Here is a 22,480-nt window from a genome sequence, read left to right on the forward strand (position 1 = left end):
CGCCACACTTATTTCCACAGTGGTTACACCAGTCCACATTCCTGCCAACTGTGGAGGATTCCTTTCTCCCCACAACCATCGCAATATTTGTTGGTAGATTTGATAATATCTGTTCTCTCTTGGGTGAGATGAAATCTCAGAGTTGTTTTAACTTACATTTCAGAAATGACCAATGATGTTGAACATTTTTTTCATATATTTATTTACTATACAAATTTCTTAATCTGAGAAGTGTCTGTTCATTTCAAATGCCCATTTTTGGACTGGGCCCTTATAAATTTAGGTAGTCTAACAAATATTTTTTGTTTTTAGGGTGGTTTTTTTTGTTTATTTTTTGGGTTTTTGTTTGTTGGTTGTTCTGTTTTGTCTTTTTGAGACAGGGTTTCACTGTGCAGTTTGACTAGTCTTGAACTCATTGTAGTCAAGGATAGCATCGGAGTCACAGTGATCCTCCCACCTCAGCCTCCCGAGTGCTGGGATTGCAGGAATGTATCACCATGCTTAGGTTTTTGAAATCTTTATGAGAATAATTTTAGATTTACAGAAAAATTGGGAAGATAATACAGAGTGATCCCATACAGTCCTTACCTGCTTCCCCTTGTTACTTTTATACTCACATAGTATATTTATTGTTGCTAAGAACCAGTATTGGTGTACTACAATTAATTAGATCCACACTTTATTTAGATTTTACTAGTTTTCTCATAATGTGCCTTTTCAGTTTCTGGTTCCATCCCAAATGCTACAGCTGATTTAGTCACTGTGTCTCCTGACCTCATCTAGACCATGATAGTTTTCCACAATTTCCTTCTTTCTGATAATCTTGACTCTGAAGAACACTGGTCACTTATTTGGAAGATTATCCCACAATTGCAATTTGATCCGTGTTTTCCTCTGGCTGGGTTGGGATTGAAAAGATGGTGAAGTAAGGGTCTGTGCCTTGAGTTGGCTGTCACCTTGGTGAGATTTCATGCTGGCAGAGTTCCAGTGAAAACTTACTTTGTCCCCCTCTTCCTTCCCTGAAGCAAGTTATCAGGCAATTTACCTGCCAGGTGTGGGTAGATTTGACCGTCTATGGGCAGTGTATCTATAGAAGTGATTTGAATTTCTAACAGGTATTTTGAAATTTTGTGGAAACAGCAGGAGTACTGAATCAGCCTAATGTATCTGTTCTTTGCAGGGTGGGAAACCTCGTAAACACCGGAAGGATCGCCTACAGGATTTAATTGATATAGGCTTTGGCTATGATGAGACAGATCCATTTATTGATAACTCAGAGGCTGTAAGTAATGTACCTTTAATATAGCAGAAAATTATCTGTTTGGGATAGTATAAGTCAATGGCAAAGTAACTTGTAGTTCATTGAATGTTTTTATTTGGGCCTTTTGAATATTTGCTTCTTGAAAAGAAAATGTCACATGGGGTTGGCTTATGGTGAGCAGTATGATACTACTGCACTAGGCCAGGTTTTAGGGTCTTTTCCTATACAAGGCTGAATGGTAATATTACAGACTCTTTGGAGCATACAGTCACAGTCATAGCCCCTCTGCCATTTTAGGGTGAGGCAGCCATAGAGAGTGCGCAAGTGAATGACTATGGCAGTGTTAGAGTGAAATTTTATTGATGAACTCTGAAATTTAAACTTGTGGGTGGCTTTGTTTGTTTGTTTGTTTTCTGGTGATTGAAACCAGGGCCGTGCACTTGCTAAGCAAGCACTGCACCCTGAACCATGCTTCTCAACCTTGAAATTTATGTGTTGTAAAACATTAGCCATCTTAGGAGTTTCTTCCTAAGAGAATCCGTTCCTAGCTGGTTGGATATAACTAAGCCGGTAGCTAGGCTTGACTGACAAGCACAGTTTATAGGCACTGTGCCAAACCATTCTGTGGGGTGCACTGTACGCCTTTGCAGGTCCTGAGAAAACGTGGAGGTTCGTTAGTAAACTTGTTTTCAGACATGTGTAGTTGGCAGTAATTCCATCATCATCCCTTGGCCAAACTGCGAACAAAAGTAAGTTGTTTTTTTTTTAAAAAAAAAGAAAAAGAGAAGACATTCTAACCAGATGTTAAAAACCATTACATTACTACTGGTTCTTGACCAGGGGTGAAAAATATTGGGAAGCTTGTTTTATCTCAGACCCACAGAATAAGAATTTATGGGAGGGAGAGGAAGAATTTCTGGAGTTCTGGCTTAAATAAGAGGTTTTTGAGGGTGGGGTTATTATAGATTTAATTTTTTAGTAAAATAGTACATACTTATGGTAAAATTACATGGCTGTGAAGTTAAAGTGCCCCAAATGCTTTCTCTCCCAAGTGGTAAACTCTATTAAACTTCTTGTATAGTGGTTTGGAAATTTCCATGTAAGTATACAACCTATATATTCTTTTTTGAAATTATCAAGTGAGATCATATCTATATTTTAGATACAGCTTTTCTATTATAATATAGCATATTTTAGTGACATTTACATATTAGCACACAGATATATTTTCCTTTTAGTGGTTGGTAGGGAGTAGACTTCAACTGCATAATTAATTGAACTAATCATAGTTAATGTACATCTAACATGTTTTCAGTGTTATGTGTTCACAAGTAAACATTTCATATGCATTTATTTAGGTAAATGTAGATGCAGGATATTTATAGAGAACAAATGTAAGTAAGATAAATTTTTAGGAGTTGAATTTATTTGTTGAAGGGCATTTGCGTCTTGGATTTTTATTAATGTTTACAAACTTGGGCAGGTGAATTTTAAAATGACTTCAAGATGAAAACCAAAGATGGTTGAGTATTGGAGCTACTGGATTGAAGCAGATCTGGCAGATATCTGTACAATACAGCTAATTTTTAAATTGCTGCAGGCCTTAATACAATGGTAGTTTATTAAATATCATCTTTTATCACCAGTCTGATTTGATCAAATCCTACCACTTTTCCTTTGGAATCTTCTTTCTTTTATAAAAAAGAAGAAACAGGCTGGGGATTTAGTTCAGTAGCATAAGTACCTGCTTGGCAAGCACAACGTTCTGAGTTCAATGTCCAGTACCCCTCCCCCCAAAAGAGGAATTTAGGACAGCTTTGAAGGATTATAATAGCCCATTGATTACATAGGAAATGATGAGATCATGTCATATTTTGTGGTAGGTGAGGTATATTCTTCCACTATAGTCCCTTTATTAGTGTAATCTAATCTCTGGGATTATAGTTGTCCTGTAATATTCAGTGATTATTTAGATAAACAAAAAGTGCTGCATTAATTAGTACATTGCCCACAAATCTATATGTACAAACACCGAGAAAGCACATCCTGGGAAGAGAATGACAGGAAGACTCAGCCTGATGCACACTGGCCACCCTGTCATCCTCCTAAATTATTCCTGGTGTCCCAAACAGATGTAACATGTTGGCAGCGCCCCTTGGAATAAAGAGACCTTCCTGTTCCAAAATGGTTGCCAGCCCATGATTTGGGTTATGACTGAAATTTGGAGCTCATTGCAAAAGTCCTAGGTCAGGGATGGTGACCCTTTTAGAACTTTACTGACAACAAACAGCCAGCTACCGCCTAAAATCCTCCATACTGTGCCTACTTATTCTTCTCTCCAAATCCCAGCTTTGGCAACCACTAATCTTAAATATCTTCATGGTTTTGCCTTTTCCACAGTGTGTTGTATTTGAAATTATATAGTAGGTAGCCTTAACAGATAGTATTTCAAGTGCCTGTTTTTAGCACTTAGAATATTTGAACAGAGTGTGTTTCAGCTGACTTTTATAACATATAATTGGATTTTGTATCAGTTTCGCAGGTATGGCCAATATTTTTAAGAAAATAGTAACAAATGGAATAGGAGCTATTATATATACAAATTATTATATAATTTGTATCGCTTTTATGTGTGTATTCTAGATTTTGATGTGTATTGTAGGGTTTTAGGTTATAATGAAGAAAATTTGAAAATCACTACTGTAATAAGAATGAATTTTGTGAATACAAGTTGTTAACAGTTAATGACATTTGTAGCTGAAAATAGTGACACTCACTGAAAGACTGAGGCAGGAGGATTGCCATGGGTTCAAGGCCAGCTTGAGTTACAAAGTGAGACCTTGTCTCAGAAAAACAAAACAAGAACAAAAAAGTCTTACATTTGTAAGACAGTGAGGATCCCTGTTAACTGTAAATTGAACTAAAATGCAGGTGGTCTTTACAAGTAACTTAGAATTGATGCCCTTAACAGATTATTTTATTCAGTTTCTAACATACACGTTTTACTAGTGCATATTTTACAAATATGCACTGGGTTTGATGGTGTCTCTTTCATCCACATGTGTAATATACCGATTCTATCTATTGCTCCTGTGACCCTCCTAGTGCCTTTCCTCTTGTCTGTCTCCCTTACAGTTTCATGACTTTGGTTTTCTAGATTCCGTACATTAAAGGAAGTATGTGATACTTGGTCATACTGAATCCTGCTTATTTTGCTTGACATGATGGTCTCCAATTGCAAATGACATGCTTTCACTTTACTTCATGAAGGAATAATGCTTCGTTATCCACACAAGCACACCCACATATCTCTCCTTTTCTTTATGCGTTCACCTGTTGATAGGCTGAGGCCATATCTTGGCTGTTACAAACTGTGTCACAGAAAACATGATATGCAGGTGTTCCTATGGTATGCTAACTTTAATTCCTTAAGGTGTATACCAAGAAGAAATACAAATGGACAGTAACTATATGCAAAAAATATTAAACATATTTAGCCATCTGGGAAATGCAAATCAAAACTTTTTTATGTGATAAGCCAAAGAAGTATAACCCAGTCAAATGGTTCCTTACTCTTACAGATTTTATTGTCAGTTTTTCATGTTTATAATTATGTCAGAGAGAAAATTATCTGATCCTCATTTTTAGAATCATATGCTACTGATTACTAAAAATATCTGCAAATGCATTGCAGATTATTTTAAATTTTACATTTATGCTGTCAAGTTATAAATGGAAATTTTTCTTTATTACTAATAAATACTGGGCATGAACACTAAGTTGTCTCTTAAATTTCACTTGCACTTTGTGAAATCTTTAACTGCTGTTGTGTGATTTGACTAGGGCTGCCATAGCTAGTTGTTGACTAAGGGGCTCAGTCCAGGCGCTCTAATTTTTCAAGTTCATTGCCACTTACCACATTCCATTTAAGTGGCCAAGTGAGACACTCCTATTGTTTACTCTCCTGAAGAGTTTTATATAAAGTAAGCCCAGTGGAGTTGCATAAGATGACAGATTTTAGGCACATCAAAATCACTCTAAATTAGTAATGACTGTATTTCATGAAGAAGGTACCTGGTGGATAGGTAGAAGGATGGGCGTCCTGTGGCTTTGCCATAAACACATAAAATTGCCTTGGTAGGGTACTTATTTGGTTGGCACATATAAAATGAGAATAATATTTGCCTTCTTTGTCTCATAATGGTATTGTGAGGATCAAGTGAGCCATTTATATAAAAAGCATTGAAAACTAGAAAGCATGATACCAGTATATGTAAGCAAGAATACAGGTATATTTCTCTTATCACACTTACATATTATCAAAATAGTTACTGTGATATTTTTCCTTTTAATTTTTCTGACACCGCTTCTTTACTGCAGGTAGTACTGACCCTTTTCTGCAAGATCTACAGAGATCTTTATAGAGTAACTTGTCAAATGAAGCCACAAGGAAGTAGTTTCTTCCCCTTTTTTCTTTAAATTTCATTTTATTTCTAATTCAAAATAAATAAATTGGGGGATCTTTGTTCTTCCATTCTCCATACAATATGACAGGTTCCAGTTAATATCATAGCTTTTATTCTTAGCCTTATTATTATAAGTAGTAGGATAAATATATTCCTTACTATGGCAAAGCATATTTTCTTTTTTTTGTCTTTTTGAGACAGGGTCTCACTATGCAGTTCAGGCTGACCTTGAGCTCACTTTGTAGCCCAGGCTAGTCTCGAACTCGCAATGATCCTCCTGCCTCAGCCTCCCGAGTACTGAGATTACAGGCGTGAGCCACCACGCCCAGCTCAAAGTATCTTTTCTTTAAAAAATGAAAAACAAAGACCCCTCTAATCTAAATCTAGATTATATAATATGAAGAACCCCAGAAGCAGATGCTGGTATTTTTGGCAGTGTTAATTGTGGTCTCTTCTTTCATTCCCATGTGAATACTTTAACTTAGCCAAGTTTGGCCTTCATTTATGTGGACTTTTTTTTCCAGCTTCCAGGAGAGGTCATGAAATCCAGACTTTGAGGATGTAGTTTGATTTAGACAATTTTAATCTCTCCCTAGGGATGCCTAGCTCACTCTAGATGCTAAAGTATGTGCTTACTGAACCAAGCGCATACTCTTCTATTTCCCCTTAAAACATATTATTTTATTTATTTATTTTGTCTTTTTCCTTTTTATCGGTACCAGGGATCGAACTCAGGACTGCCTGCTTGCAAGGCAGGCGCTTATGCCGCTGAGCTAAATCCCCAGCCCCTAAAACATATTATTTTTTAAAATGTTTATAAATTTATCCCCCATTTAAAGCATAGACTTAAGAGAAAGAAAATGATGTTATTGTTCTTCATAATCTCATGGTTAAAATTGCTTACTGATATGGTAGGAAATGAAATCTGTCATCTGTTTTATCTTGTTTCCACTTAACATCTGAACTGTTTGTCATTTAGAATAATAGCCCTGGGCTGGGTTTGTTGCCGCATGCCTGTAATCTGAGCACTTGGGAGACTGAGGCTGGAAAATCACAAATTGAAGGCCAATCTGGATTAAGTAGTGAGTTCCAACCCAGCCAGTACTGTTTTACCAAAGAAGAAATAGGGGCAAATAAGTAGCAGTGAGAGAAGAGAAAAGTAATATTATCTTGGCAGACGATTTGTTTAGAATTTACTACAGAAATTATTACTACTTTTGAGGGGAGGGATAATATTGGAGGTTGAACCTAGAACCTTTGCCCTGGCCTGTATCTCCAGTCCTTTCATTGTTGAACAGACTTTTGAGCATCACTCTGGCTGATGTCATTTCAGCCAGTGTATTCTTGTTTGTTGGAGATACTATTTGTTTTATATCAACTGTTTGTCATATATTTTTAATTTAAAACATGTAGTTGCCTCCAGTGAAATCAAATAGTAATTTCTGGTTGTTTTCTTTTTGTTTTGTTTTGTTTTTTGTTTTTCAAGATGGGGACCTAAAACATAGTTCAGGCTGGTCCTAAACTCACTATGTAGCCCACACAGGCCTTCAACTCGCAATAGTCTCCCCTGCCTCAGCCTCCTGAGTGCTGAGATTACAGGCATGCACCACCACGCTCAGCTGTTTTCTTTTACTAATTTGTGTTTTTTGTGTGTGAAAAAAATAACATATCATTTTGTGCTACAGTCTATAAAAAAACTCTAATCATGAGTACAATGGAGCCAGGGATATATAGCTTAGTGGCACAGCTCCTGTGTGACAAGCTCATGTGAGGTTGTGAGTTCACTTCCCAGTACCAAAACTAAAAAAATAAAACCAGTAAGTACATTAGATATAATTTTTATACTTCTTCAGAACTCAGTGATAGTCTTTCATGATATCAAACAAACACATTTGGGGCACTGAATTTGATTCCCGATACAAGAAAGAAAAAAAATTGTAAAAAATTGAAAATTTTTCAATTGTAAAAAATTGAAAAAACTTATTTTTTTCGGTACTGAGGATTAAACTCTGAGCCTTACGCATGCTAGGCAAATGCTGTGGAGCTGAGCTACATCCCCAACCCCCCCCCCCTTTTTTTTTTAGAAATTCCTTTCTCAAATATACCAAATAATCAGAACTAATTTTATTTTATTCTAGATGCTAGCTTTTCCTAGATTTATTCTATAAGCATCCTCATTGTGGCCTTTTGTCTTATTTTTAGTTTTAATTTAAAAGTAACTGTACATATCTATAAGATACAATGTAATTCTTTGGTATATGTATATACATTTTATAATGATCATAGTAATTAATATATCTGTCACTTGAAACACTAATTTTTTTTCATGTTTTTGGTAAGAACATTTAAAATTCTCTATTTAACTATTTTGAAATAGATCTTACTAACTCTGGCCCCTACTGTGCACCAGAACTTATTGTTTGTGAACCCACTGATCAGCTTCTCCCTTTTCCCCTCTGCTTCTCCTCCCATGCTTGTGGTAACTACCTTTCTGCTTTCTACCACTAGAAGTTCAGCATTTCAGATTCTGCCATAAGGAAGGTCATGTGTTTTTTATTTCTCTGCCTGGCTTATTTCATTTAACACTGTCTTCTAGGTTCAGCTGTGTCATTACAAATGACAGAATCTCCTGTGTGGAGACTGGATAGTATCACATTGTGCAGCCCTATCACATTTTAAAATGTACTCATTCTTCGATGAGTGCTCAGGTTGCGTCCATGTCTTGACTGTTGTGAATAGGATTGCCATGTACATAGGAGTGCAGTCATCTTTTCGGCATATGGACTTAGATTCCTTTGAATCCGTACCATGGGTGGGATTGTTGGATTTGCAGTTAGTTTTATACTTGGTATTTAAAGAAGATATTGCTCTGGTGAGTGAATTTTTTTGACACTATAAATAATATAGGCTATATAATAAATAGTAGGATGTATCTGAAACCTTTTTTTAAATCTAGTATGATGAATTAGTTCCTGCTTCTCTAACAACAAAATATGGAGGCTTTTATATCAACACTGGCACTCTGCAGTTTCGCCAAGCTTCAGACACTGAAGAGGAAGATTCAACAGACAATCAGAAGCACAAGCCACCCAAGGTGGGTGTATCTGACTAAACACTGAGTTAATAAGATGTACTTTTTCAGTGTTACTTGTGCCACAATTGTGAATGTAAGGAAAAATAAAATACTAATCATTGTTTAATGAGTCTATACTTAATTATGTGCTTGAAGATAACATTTGGATATAGGAAAATAGCCATTTATATCATTGTACAATTATATGTATTTTTTTAGTATTTTTAATATTTCTTCAGATATAGTATAATAGTCTGCTATGACTGGGCTGGAGTAGGTTAAGAAATGAAAAGTATCCTTAGGTGATGACATGGGTGTAAAAGACTTCTAGTACCAGAATTCCTAAGATGTATATTAAAAATTCAGATGTTAGGACCTTACCTCAAGGAGTGAACCAGAACTCTAGGTCAGAGTGCTCAGAGATCCCAAGACCTGGGCTAAAGAGTAATTCTAATGCATCTGGACAATTGAGAGAAACTACTACCATGGGTTGGAAGCATCAAACAGGAAGGCATTAATACATCCATGATATTTTTTTTAATATATGCATTTTTAAAAATTATTTTGCAGATTCCTAAAATAAAAGAAGATGACACTGAGTTGAAGAAGCGGAAGCGGAAAGAGGAAGGAGAAAAGGAGAAGAAGCCAAGAAAAAAAGCACCCAAACAGCTGGGGTACGTCACATTTAGCCTAGTGAGGAAGTGGCTGTCACAGTGTCACTGCCCCTTCTTTTATAGACATATATTCTCCACTAATTCATTCAGGTTAGCTGGGTCTAATTTAATATCATGTTTATAAATATTAACAGTTTAATGGCTGGGGATTTAGCTCAGTGACACAGGCCCCTGTTTGGCAAGTGTGAGCTGTCATGACTTCGATTCCTGGTATGAAAAACAAACAAAATAGTTTATTAATTTAAATTTAAAATGGTACAGTATGTATTAATAAGTAGAAGGCTCTGTCATTTTACTCCAGAAGGAATGGCTATCTTCAAAAAATTGCATAACTCATACAAGTGTGGTGGTGCATGCCTAAGCCGAGAATTTGGGAAGCTGAGGCATTAGGATTGCTGTGAGATCTAGAGCAGCCTGGGTGTCTTAGTTACTTTTTTTACTCATCGCTGAGACAAAATACCTGATACCCAAAGCTGGGAAAGGAAAGGTTTATTTCTTACAGTTTTTGGAAGTTTCAGTCCATACTCATTTGGCTCCAAGGCAGGGTGGCATGGCCTGTAATCCCAGCACTCAGGAGGCTGAGGTGGGAGAATCGTTGCAAGTTCAAGACCAGCCTGAGCTACAAAGTGAGCTCAAGGCCAGCCTGAACTGCATCGCGAGACCCCCATCTCAAAAAAAAAGAATATCAATTGATAAAATGAGTATGGAAATCAGTATGGAGATTCCTCAGAAAACTAAAACTAGAAATTCCATTTGACCAACTGTTGTCTTTCTAGGTATCTGCCCAAAAGAATTAAACATTATATTATAGTGATACATACATACTCATGTTTATAGCAGCACAATTCATAATAGTTAAATCTTGGAAGCAGCCTTTATGTCCATCAATAAATGAACGAATTAAGAAAATGTATTTAGGCCAGGCATGGTGGCACATGCCTATAATCCCAGCAATTGGGAGGCTGAGGCAGGAGGATTGTTGAAAGTTCAAGACCAGCCTGGGCCACAAAGAGAGTGGTTACAAGTCCAGCCTGAATTGCATAGTGAAACCCTGTCTTAAAAAGGACCAAAGAAAAGAAGAAAATGTATTTATACATTACTATGCCATAAAGGATAATAAGACATTTGCAAGAAAATGGGTATACCTTGAGATTCTAATATTATGTGAAGTAGACACACAAGCTTAAATATTGCATGGTTTCTTTTATTTGAGAAAACTAATATATAATGTACAAAAAAGGCAAGGGAAAAAAGAAAGTTATTATAATCCAACATGGTGACTTGGGTGTGGTGATATACATCTGTAATCCCAGCACTCAGGAGGTGGAGGCAAGAGGATTGCTGCGAATTCAAGGCCAGCCTGAACTGTGTGGTAAAACTGTGTCTCAAAAAAAAAAAAAAAAAAAATTCCATATATCTAAGAGTGTACCTCCATTTGTTACATATTTTGTATGCTTTTTGGGCTATTTGTCTAGCTGTTAATCTGTGTTTATGATAATTAACCTGATAAATAATTAAATTTGTCTGATGCTAGCCCCCCCCCCAAATAGCTAAATAAATTAACAGATTTTGGGGATTGGTTTTGTTTTTTTTTTTTTTTGGTTCCTTGGGATTGAACCCAAGGTTCATAAACTAAGTTAGCAGTTTATCAGTGAACACATTCCTGGCCCATGGAATATTTTTATATTAAAGCAACCATACATTGTTTAAATATAGGCTACTGCTAATGCTAAGTCTCTGGAATCTAAACTTAGTCTTAATAGCAAAATATTAAAACAGTTTGTTCAGCGCTGATATTCTCTTTTTAAACTGGTTCTTATTGGTAAAGCATTACAATGAGGAAAATACTCAATTATCCAGCACACACATTTGAACAGGGAATATCTTTGCATTTCCTGGTATCTTATTCAGTCTTTTTTTAGAGTACTATATTTAGTTTTCATTATGGAGTTTTTTTACTCCATGGTTAGATTGATTCTTAAGTGTTCATTTTCTTGATGCTACTGTGAAAGATACTGTTTTGCTAATTTCTCTCTTTCTTTTTTTACTGACATGTAGGAACACAATCGGTTTTTTGAGTGCCAACTTTGTATCCTGATAAGCTACTCAATTTGGTTATTGTAAGAGTCTTTTGGTTGGGGCTGGGGATTTAGCTCAGCGGCATAAGCACGTGCCTTGCAAGCAGGCAGTCGTGAGTTCAATCCCCGGTACCGATAAAAATGAAAAAGACAAAAAAAAAAAAAAAAAGAGTCTTTTGGTGGATTTCTTTGAGTCATCTATGTGGAGGGTCGTATCATCTGCCGATAACGTTAATTTTTGTTTATTTTGGGGTTTTTTTGGTATCGGGACTTGATCTTAGGACCTTCAGCTGCCAGGCAGGTACTTGTGCTGCTAAGCTATATCCCTGGCGCCCAGGTAATGTTAATTTAACTTCTTCCTTTCCTATCCATATCCTTGTATTTCTTTCTCTTGCCTAATTCCTCTGGCTAATGTTTCTAAAAGTATATTGAACAGGAGTAACAGTGGTAACATCCTTGTCTTGTTCCTAATTTTAGAGGAAAGCTTTTAGCTTCTCTTATTTAACCTGATGTTGGTCGTTGATTTGTCATAGATGACTTTTTTGAGATTGAGATAAAGACCCCCTGTAGATGTTTTTTTCAATAAAATAGTTTTAAGTTTCAGGTATTTCCTCTTGTATTCCCCCATTTCCAATTTCCTGTATCTTTAATAGTATACTCACAAAGCTTTATTATCATTAGACTTCTAGTACTTTGAGTATAGTGTAGTGCAGAGGTTCTCTTCTCCTGGCTATTTGTGGTTCTGATGCTTTACTTATCTGTAGATGTTTATTTATTTCCCTATATTGTGGGAAGTTTTCTGCCATTATTTCTGTGAACAGGTTTTTTATGCCATTTGAGTTGTTTTCTGCTTTTTCATTTATTCCCATTACTCTTAAATTAGTCTTCTTAGCAGCTGTTGGATCATTTTTCATGTTCGTTTGTTACTTTAAGATTTGAGTAGTTGGTCTTTAAAGGTATCATTGTCTTCTCATTCTAACATTTTGTCCTCACACTAGTTGATTCTACTCCCCATACTTTTCAATATAATTTTTAATCTCTGGAATTTCCATCTGAAACCTTTTCATGGACTCTGATTCTTTGCTAAACTGGCCATGCATGTTTTGTATCATTTTGTGTAGCTGAACTAGCTTTTTATTAGTATTTTCTGAAAACTCCTGGCTCATTTTTGTTACTACTTCCATTATCTGTTTAGATGTATCTTTTGCGATCCTACCAAGTTTCTCTTTATCTAACTTCTGTTGTTCTTTCAAATAATTCAGGTTGGAGCCTGTGCTGTTCCCCCTCCTACAGCCCTATTGGATTAGCTTTGTGGGAGTTGAGAATTTTGGGAGGCAATTTATTCCTCAACTTACGTCCCTGTTGTTTTTTCGTTTGTTTGATTTTGTGGTGAGGTTTGTCATAGATTATAGTGTAAAGATTTTGTTGCTTCTATAGAGATCACTTTAGTTGTTTTTCAGTGGTGTACTTTGGACATAACTAGCTATAGTTCTTGTTCTCAGCCCCAAGATCCGACTCCCTCAGTTAATTCAAGAAGGTGGCCCAAACCCAAGTCCTCTGGGAACATACTCTAGTATCATTAATGTCACAGTGGTAATGTGGTTGTTGGCTTACAGTTTTTTTTGTTTGTTTGTTTGTTTGGTTTTTTTTTTTTTTTTTTTTTGGTCTTTTTCATTTTTATCGGTACCAGGGAGCCAACTCATGACTGCCTGCTTGCAAGGCAGGCACTTATGCCGCTGAGCTAAATCCCCAGCCCCTTGTTGGCTTACAGAAAAAAACCATTAACAGCAACAATTAACACATCTCTGGTAATGTAAAAGAAATCAACTCAGTAGTATCATCCAAGACAGTTTGGATATTAACATAGCATGAGAGCTAATTGTGGAAAAAAAATAAAAACCAACATGTGCCTGAATGTCTCTAACTTTAGAGCAGAAACCCACAAATATACTGTAAATATTAAGACGACCCAAGCTATAACTTACTAAATGTGACATATCTCCACTAACAGTAGAGAAGAATTTGACAATTAGTTCATAAAGTTAACTAAAGATTAATAAAACTTTATCAAAGACAACAGTTTGCCTAGAATATAAAAAAAAAAAAAACTTTATGGTTATACTGTTACAGGGGATTGGGAATGGGGGAATGCGAGCGGAAATGTCTGAAACCTTAAACTGTAGGATTTGAGGAGAGAAGTCGAAGAAACAAGGACAAAGCTTTGAACCCTAATAAACTGGTGAGGAAGAAGAAAACTGAAAAAATAAATATAAAAAAGAACAGTACACACAAAAGGATTTTGTCTGATTTTGAAGGTATAGTTTTCCTTCCAGGATGTATAGTTTGGGGGCAGTGTCTAAGTCGAGACATGTCCCTGCTCATGCTAGTAGACGGCAGTCAGACCCCAGATCGGTCCTAGATGCAATCAGCAGCACAGAGGAGGACTAGGGCAAGGACCAAGTGCCTTGATTTTCAAATCTAGAGCAACTCAGGCCGGGGCCAGACTTCTGGCCGTGGGGATAGACCTGAGCAGAAGGTTCTGAGGCTACTTTCCAGTCCACTCCTTGATCATGGCTCTCACCCAGTCGCTGTGAGAATGTGTGCTGAGAGCCCTGAAATGAAGCCATCTAATGGCTACTCCAAGTCCCAGACCCAAGCTACCAGTGCTTCCTGGAATGGCACTTGACCACGTGCTGTCTCCAGGGCCGGATGGTGGGTACATGAACTAGAGTTGCTCACTAGCTGTTGCCTGTCACAGCACTCCTGAGGGAGCAGAACCTGTGCTCTTCCTGTAGATCACAGCACCCCCTGGGGTGCTCTGCTGCCATGTGTCTCCCAGAGGCACCCTGACTGTCAGGGTCCCTGTAAATTTCCTTTTCCTTTGCGTGTGCTCTGCAAGCCTGGAGCTGGAGGGAGACTTCAGACTGTCTCTTCCCTTCTGCCTGTTGTGTTCTGTCTCCTCAGTAGGCTTTAATTTTCCTGTCATTTCCTTCCTGGTTCCCCAGGTTCGTCTTCTCTTTTTTCTTCCCACATTGTTATTTTCTAGTCTCTGGATTCCTAATCTTGGAAAGGCCATTGTTGTTGCTCTCCACTGCACCATTTCCCTATATTTAGCTATTTTTAATCCTTTTGATCTTGCTGCTAAAAACCAAGTAGAATTGTTCAAAAGCTGTAAGTCAGAAGAGTAAAATTTAAAATTGCTCTTTTCCTCAACTTCTCTGGCTTTTTTTTTTTTTTTTAGCTCTGGGAAGGCCACTTGCGAGATCTTCCTTTTCTGCTTAGAAGGGTTGTACTTCTGCACTTGGGGCTATTTGTATTCAAAAGGTCGATGTAGAAAATGTATTTTTCTACCCCTAAATGTGTAATTGTAGTCATAATCATGACCTTGAGATTAAGAAATAACTGAGAAAAAAAATCTGCATTACAAATGGGTTTCTTAAATATTTATCATTTACAAATAAACTTCTTAAGAACATAAGCTGCAAGTACTGCCTTTTAGTGAATTTATCATTTCTAAACTATAACTTATGCCATATATTTATTAAGTGTCTCTTGTACATTAGGCACTACCATAGCTTTTGGATTTATAACTCAAATGTGGACGTACCTTCAAGGTACTGAAAATCTTCTAGGTTCTTTAATAACATCCAAGCTACAAGATTTAGGAAAGATTTCTTAGAGAAGTGACAGCTAAACTGACCTTCCCCTATGGTTCACATTGTGGTGGAAGTTAACATTGAAATTACATATATCTGGTTGCCTAAGGCGGCTATTCCTAGATTAAAAAGTTAAAGATGCTCACATAGTAGCAGTTATTATGGTAGACAGAGGTTCATAAATCAAAACAGTGAATTTATATTTATTTGGCAGTTGTTAGCCCAAACTTTCTGTGCTCCCAGTTTGAAGGTGGGTGATAATGAACATCTGGTTGTAGAACAACTGTACTCTCAGCAAAAGTGCATTTTTCTACTTGGGTAATTCCTTAGGTCAATTAGAGTATGTGGAAGTTGTAAAAAAGAGAAAATGGAGTAAATTGAACCTAGTATGCATTAATAAGTGTACATTCAGTTTTTGTTTGTTTTTTGTTTTTGGAGGGTTGACTTTATTCCTTTCTTTTTTCTTCATTACAGTGGCCATTTACCTTACCTAGGTAAACTGTTGAAAAAAGATACTATCATAAAAGTGTAATTCGATATGAATTTAAAAAGATAATCCTTTGTTGTTACCTATTAAGTGATTATTTTAATTCATGCCTCCTTACCTGCATGGAACATTAACCTTTAGAGTCACACATAAACTAGTTGCTTGCTTTTTTCTTCACAGAGTTGTGGCTCTAAATTCACACAAGTCTGAAAAAAAGAAGAAACGTTATAAAGATTCCTGTGCGCTCGCTGCCATGATACGAAAGTTTCAGAAAGAGAAGGATGCATTGAAGAAGGAGTTTAACCCCAAAGTCCCAGGGACTTTGTCAACCTCCGCTCTGACTAAGCCTCCCACTACTGCCACAGCACTGGGCAATGATGTCCCAGACTTAAATTTGAACAGTGCTGATCCAGACCTCCCCATTTTTGTTAGCACAAATGAACACGAACTGTTTCAGGAAGCCGAAAATGCCCTAGAGATGCTAGATGACTTTGACTTTGACAGATTTCTAGATGCTGCTTCCAGTGGCAGCCCCTTGTCTGAGTCGGGGGGAGAGAATGGCAACCACCCCCAGCCAGCCTTTGCTTCTCAGGTCATGCCCAAGGTGATACCTACGCTCCCAGAGGGTCTGCCTGTACTTCTGGAAAAGCGCATCGAGGACCTCCGTGTAGTAAGTGTGACAGTTCTCTTGGTTCTTACTTATTGCAAAACATAACAAATGCTGCTGGTTCACATTGTCCTCCTCTTCATTCTTCCCCTCCCCCTTCACCACTTTTCCCTCTCTCACCTCTTCCCCTCCTCCTTCTCCTTCTCCTGCACCCTTAAATTTTAAATATCTAACTAGGGGCTGGGAATTTAGGTCAGCTGTGCAGCATCTGCCTGGCGAGCTCACAGTCCTGAGTTCCATTCCTGGAACCTAAATAAATAAATATCTGAATAGGGGAGCAAGAGATGTATCGACTTTTTCTAATAACTGGCTCTTGAATTTTATTTATTCTTTTCTTTCTGTTCTTCAGTATTTTTTCTGAGGTGACACTAAATTCCTCTATGTCTTGATTTTGATGTGCTTCACCAGTCTAGGATTTAGAAAAACTATATTAAAGAATTTCATTGCTAGTGTTTTATTTATAATATGCTTACTATCATTCTTGTTATTTCTTTGCTCTTTGATCCCTAAGATTTTTGAAGACTGTCTTTTTTTGGGGTGATTATTATTTAAAATAACTCTTGCTTTTCACCTTGACTAATTTTGTATGGTCTTACTATAGATTCGTTTTTCTTGGAGTTTCTCTCTCTCTCTCTCTCTCTCTCTCTCTCTCTCTCTCCCTCTCTCTCCCTCCCTCCCCCTCCCTCCCTCCCTCCCTCCCTCCCTCCCTCACTATGCAGTTCAGGCTGGCCTGGAACTCGCTTTGTAGCCCAAGCTGGTCTTGAATTTGCAACGATCCTCCTCCTCAGCCTCCCAAGTGCTGGGATTACAGGAGTGTACCACCATGCCCGACACTCTCTCTTTTCACATGGTATAGCTTTAGCCTTCAACCTTTTGAATTCTTTTATTTTGGGCTTTCCTCTCAGATAACATAAATGAAAATTTGTCTATTGATCCCATCTAAGGTTTTTTTTTCCTTTAATCTTCTCAGCAACTCTATGAAGTATGCATACCAAAGCTGAGACACTTAAGTGGGTGCAGGTTAAATACTTGCTTAAGGGCACACGACTTTAAATAGTGGAACCAGAGTTTAAACCTCAGGATTTACTGATTCCAGAATATATCCATGCCTTTGTCACTTTTTGCCCATCCCTATATTCTATAGTGCCTGTCTAGATTTTAATGTGTGCTGGTGATGTGATTCAGGTCTTTCATGATATAACTGTTAATAGTAATACAGTAATTCCCTGACTTACGAACGTTCAAGTTGCAAATTTTCACAGGTATACTGTTAAGGCTCACTTTGTTGGATCAGGAATGAATCCAACTTACGAACGTCCATAAGTTGGGGACTCTGTGTCTACTGTTGATACAGCGGCATCCATGCCGTGTGAGGCTGTAGTGCAGCTCTGCCCCTCTTCACAAGGCCATCTTTACCTCTCTGGCCCCAGCGATTGAATGGCCAGAAAGGCAAAGATGGCCTTGTAAAGGTGGCAGAGCCGCACCACAGCCTCACATGGCATGAATGCAAGTCCAAGATCCTGAGTTCAGTTCCTGTACAGAAAACAAAAAAGTCAGTTTCTTTGAGATTAGAGTGTCAGGAATCAGTGGTCTCTCAAGAGGCCGGCAGATGCTGTCCCCAGAGCTGTTCAAGGCCACCACGATGGTGGGAGCTACAGCAAACTGACACAGAGTCTGCTTGATTTGACTCTCACTCATCTCTGCCTGGGTCACAGTTCATGGGTATTCTGCTGACTTGAATTTCTCTTTCTTTTTCTGTCTTTGTTTTTAATGAGATAATTCATTCAGAGTAATTTTTTCATGATTTATACTGACAGTCTTTCTTACGTTTCTCTAGGCTGCCAAACTTTTTGATGAAGAAGGAAGGAAAAAATTCTTTACACAGGATATGAATAATATTCTTCTGGAGTAAGTAATCTTTTTTCTCTTTACTGTCTTTGCCAGGGAAGGAGCAGTACTGGTGATTAAAACCAAGGACTTCACACTGAGCTACATCCTCAGAAACACCCCCTCCTCACCACATTTTTGGAGAAAGGGTCTCCATAAGTTAGTTGTTGCCTTGGTTGGGTTGATACTTGGAACCGTCCTGCCTCAGCCTCCCTGTGTGTTGGAACTACAGATATCTACTACCACAACTGACCTTAATTTTCTTAATTTATTAAAAGATCTTAAGAATTGCACAGTTAAAAATAATCCTGTGAGATCCAGATGCTGAGTGCATGGCTAATTCAGGCATCAGCTCTTTCCTTTCAGCCTTGCATTGTGTAACATTTGCGTCTTAGCAAAATAATGTATTTGTAGACATTGGGCCACTTATTGATAACCAAAGCTTCTGGGAAGGTGACAGAAATTAGATTGGGAAAGAGAGATGAAGTTGACATGGAAGGCAGATTGTATTTAAATTAGCAGACTTCATATCTAATAATAATTCTTCACTTGGATTCAGATGCTAATGAAGCTGTAGGCTCTAAAGTTGTAATTGAATAAGCTAAAGTTGTTGTCATCAGTTCACAGATTTTGACCACTGGCAATAAGAATTCAGTATACAATTGGCTATGGGCAGTACTAAGCAAAAAAGTGGTCATGGGGAAAGCAGCAGTTTTATTACTCAAATGAAAACCACCTAATGTGGTGGCTGATGGCATCAGGCAGACTAGCTAAAGGAGTTTTTATGAGACTGTGATTCCTACCTCATGCATACTCATGAGTAAAAAGGACAGACTGGTTCGTTTACTCTGATGATGGTAATTAATTACAGTGGGTCATCTTGGACTCAGAAGATGCACAGCGTAGTACGTTTCTGCTGTGCTGGCAGAGGACGTCCTTGTTGCTACATATTAGCCAGGGAGTTTTAGGTTGGGCGTGGCTGCCTGGAAGCCAGCAGATGCTTCCTGTCTGCATGGCTGCCTTTGCTGTGCCCTTTCTCTGCCCCAGACTCAACAAACAGTGCAGTTGTCTCTTATTCATCAGAGCTGTCCTGGATTCCACAATCAGGGCTCTGACTGGCTCTTTTTCCTTCCACCTGAGACCACTAAATGTACTAGATCAGCTCTTTCTCTTGGGACTGAGAGAGTTTTATGGTGTTTTGTTTTGTTTGTTTCCTTCTCTGTAAGAGAGCACTTTTTCTCCCCTGGGAGAGCTGATGCCCATCCTTGGGATGCAGCCTCTCAGATGAGAGCGCTGGCAGCCTTCCTGAGCTCTGCTCACCCCTCCCACATCTGTGGTATAGCACACCTTTGTGTTTCAAGACCCTGTCTCCTTCTATTTCACAGGAGGTATGACTCAGTTCTCAAGCACTTAGTGCTAGAGGTGATTTCTTTCTCAGTTGCTTTATTATCCTCTCTTTCTACTTTTATTTTCTCTTTTTCCACTTTCCCAAGCACAACTTTTCTGGACTGAACTGCTTTTCTAAGAGCACATGATTATTTGGGATAGAAAATTAAATTATCCAGCTAAACTGGATCTGCCTCACCATTTTTTCCTTATATATGGGATAAAAAGAGATCAGGAAACCCTTTTTCTTTTTGCATAATTGAAGCTTACCTCAGTCAACAAATACACAGTGCAATGACTTGATTTCCCCTCATTACTTGAAGTTGATTGTTATTCCTGTGAAAGCACTGCTGACAATCCCAATTAACAGTTCTGCTCAACAAGTTGCTTTTGGCCTGCCTCACTACCTTGCTGGGCACTTAAAATGAGGCCTGCCTGCCATCTGTGCTAAGTGCTTCTTTATGGAGCTCATGAACAAGTAGTAACTTTGAATCTTAGTGTAGAGGGACTTAACAATTGGTTTTTTTCAACAGTCAGCTCTTTCTGTATCTGAGTGGTCTGTTAGGAAACCACTGGCTTCTAAAAGCAGGTCATAGTCAGCCTGTCTTTATCTGAACTCTCTGAATACTTGGAGTTTCCATTTTATTTTCAGTCTTAACTAACTTAAGGCTTTCTATCCAGAGTGGACTTTTAGTAATGATCTAACCCCATATCATTTTACCTAACCAAAAGATTCTATAGAGAAGTAATGACCATAGTAATTGTTTCCCATGTAACCATCTTGTTCTTGTAGGTCTTTTGTTTTGTTTTGTTTCATTTGAGGCAGGGTCTCACTATGCAGTTCAGGCTGGTCTTGAACTTTTGGCACTCCTCCTTCTTCAGCCTCCCAAGGGAATTACGGCATACACTACAATGCCCAGCTCTTCCAAATGTTAAACTTCTTGCCATTTTTAATTTTTTTCTAAGCTTCTCTAACATCAAGAATCTTCTGTTGCTATTTCTGGGAAGCATAATTTTCCACTGTGCATTTTTTCTGCAATGGCAGTGTATCTTAGAAATGAAAGACACAGAACCAGACAGTGGCGTATGTCTGCAATCCTAGCACTTGGGAGGCTTAGGTAGACCAGTCATGAGTTCAACCCTAACTTCAGCTACATAGTCTGGAATATATAATGAGATGCTGTCTCAAATATATACATGCAGATACATTTGATATGGTTGGTGTTTCTTTCTTTTATTCTCTTATTACATTGGTAAGAACTACTTTGAGTCTCTGTATCTTCTCCCATAACAAAATATGAAGATTTGGGCAAAATTTATTACCAGGAGCCCCCATTTGATCTTGGCCTTCAAATTAGTATCTCTTCTTACCTCCCTGCAATAGCAGCTGCCAGATATAATGTCTCCTGTTTTGAGAGACACCTCAGTTGTTTATTAGTAGATCTATCCTGCTGAGTAACTGTTATAAACTGCTTTCTGTTAGGCTAAATGCCTAGTTAGCAATTTATTTCTAAAATACTTAAAAACTTAATTTATGAGAGGAAAAGGGAAGTATAAAATTATAATATATTGAACAAACTGTTAAACATATAGCTTATATAATACATTTACAATAAGTGAAATAAAGATGGATAAAATAGTTACATATACACCAAAGAGACCTTAATCTCTAAATCTTTGCTTTTTTCAGACACCTTTAAGGTATACTGTAGGAACTCAGTGAAACTGTAACTTTCACTTGCCTGCAGGTGGAGGGATAATATGGAATCTCTTTGAAGAGAGAAACCTTTGGTTAAAATGGAGTTCTTGTGTTTTACCTGAAAACATAGTTTAACCTGTCAACAAAAATTTAATGTCAGTTTGTTCTTGGTCATATAAATTCTCTTCTTAACCTAGAATTAGGAGAGGGAGGATGGAAGGGAAGGGATTAAGATGTCTTATATATATATGCATGAAATCCCTTTGATGAATGTAACCATGTACTGAAAACATGTACCAATAAAAAATTTTAAATTAGGGGCTGGGGATTTAGCTCAGCGGCATAAGCGCCTGCCTTGCAAGCAGGCAGTCATGGGTTCGATCTCTGGTACCGATAAAAAGGAAAAAGACAAAATTTTTTTTTTTAATTAAAAAGCTAGATTCATAGAATATTTTTTACAGCATTACTATCTGTTGTTAGAGATTTCTTTGAGAAATACTGTCTAGGAATCATAAGAACGTAAATTTAAAACAAAGTTGCCTCTGCCATCTTGTTTGTGTGGTGCTACCTAAAAGAAAGTCTGCATTGTTCATAATTGTTAAACTCTGGGTTTTTGGTCAGCATCGAGTTACAGCTACAAGAGCTGGGCCCTGTCATCCGTAGTGGCGTTTACTCTCATCTTGAAGCTTTTGTGCCATGCAATAAAGAAACACTGGTGAAACGTCTCAAGAAATTACATCTCAATGTCCAGGTAGGAGAAGGGTAGACAGCACCTGCACTGGGGTTTCATACCTACAAAAGGAAGACAGTTGTTTCTCTTTGGGGTCTTTGCACATCAATTACTTGATAGTATGTATGTATGTAGTTAATAACCAGATTACTTGATAGAATGTATATATGTGGTTAGTAACCAAAGGGCATTATTAAAGGTATTTTGTATTCCCTGAAAAACAGTTACTTCAACAATGGATAGGTTTAGCCACGCAGTGGTGAGCCAGGCATGGTGACTCGAGCCTGTAATCCCAGCACTTGAGAGGCTGAGGCAGGAGGATCATTGCAAGTTTGAGACCAGCCTGGACTACAAAGTGAACTCAAGCCAGCCTGAACTGCATAGCAAGACCCTGTCTCAAAAAGACGAAAAGAAAA

At 37.8% G+C, this 22,480-nt stretch overlaps 1 protein-coding gene across 9 annotated transcripts in view; it reads left to right on the forward strand.

The window, feature by feature from the left end:
• The window catches only part of Ubn2 (ubinuclein 2), a 116,418-nt gene that overhangs the window by 31,942 nt on the left and 61,996 nt on the right, over nucleotides 1–22,480 (forward strand). For 8 of the 9 annotated variants that reach the window (XR_010048074.1, XM_063250572.1, XM_063250575.1 and 5 more), the window contains exons 3-8: nucleotides 1,181–1,282; nucleotides 8,684–8,821; nucleotides 9,371–9,474; nucleotides 15,876–16,365; nucleotides 18,200–18,270; nucleotides 21,956–22,085. Coding sequence is in view for 8 of the 9 variants with exons in the window: in XM_063250572.1 (XP_063106642.1) it covers nucleotides 1,181–1,282; nucleotides 8,684–8,821; nucleotides 9,371–9,474; nucleotides 15,876–16,365; nucleotides 18,200–18,270; nucleotides 21,956–22,085 (1,035 nt within the window). In the remaining variant the exon portion in view is untranslated. The remainder of the gene's footprint in view (nucleotides 1–1,180; nucleotides 1,283–8,683; nucleotides 8,822–9,370; nucleotides 9,475–15,875; nucleotides 16,366–18,199; nucleotides 18,271–21,955; nucleotides 22,086–22,480) is intronic. The other variant, XM_063250573.1, reaches the window with a different exon arrangement.

The sequence above is a fragment of the Cavia porcellus genome, unplaced genomic scaffold (assembly GCF_034190915.1).
Source record: "Cavia porcellus strain 051 isolate PalLab524CR breed Dunkin Hartley unplaced genomic scaffold, mCavPor4.1 scaffold_6, whole genome shotgun sequence".
NCBI lineage: Eukaryota > Metazoa > Chordata > Mammalia > Rodentia > Caviidae > Cavia > Cavia porcellus.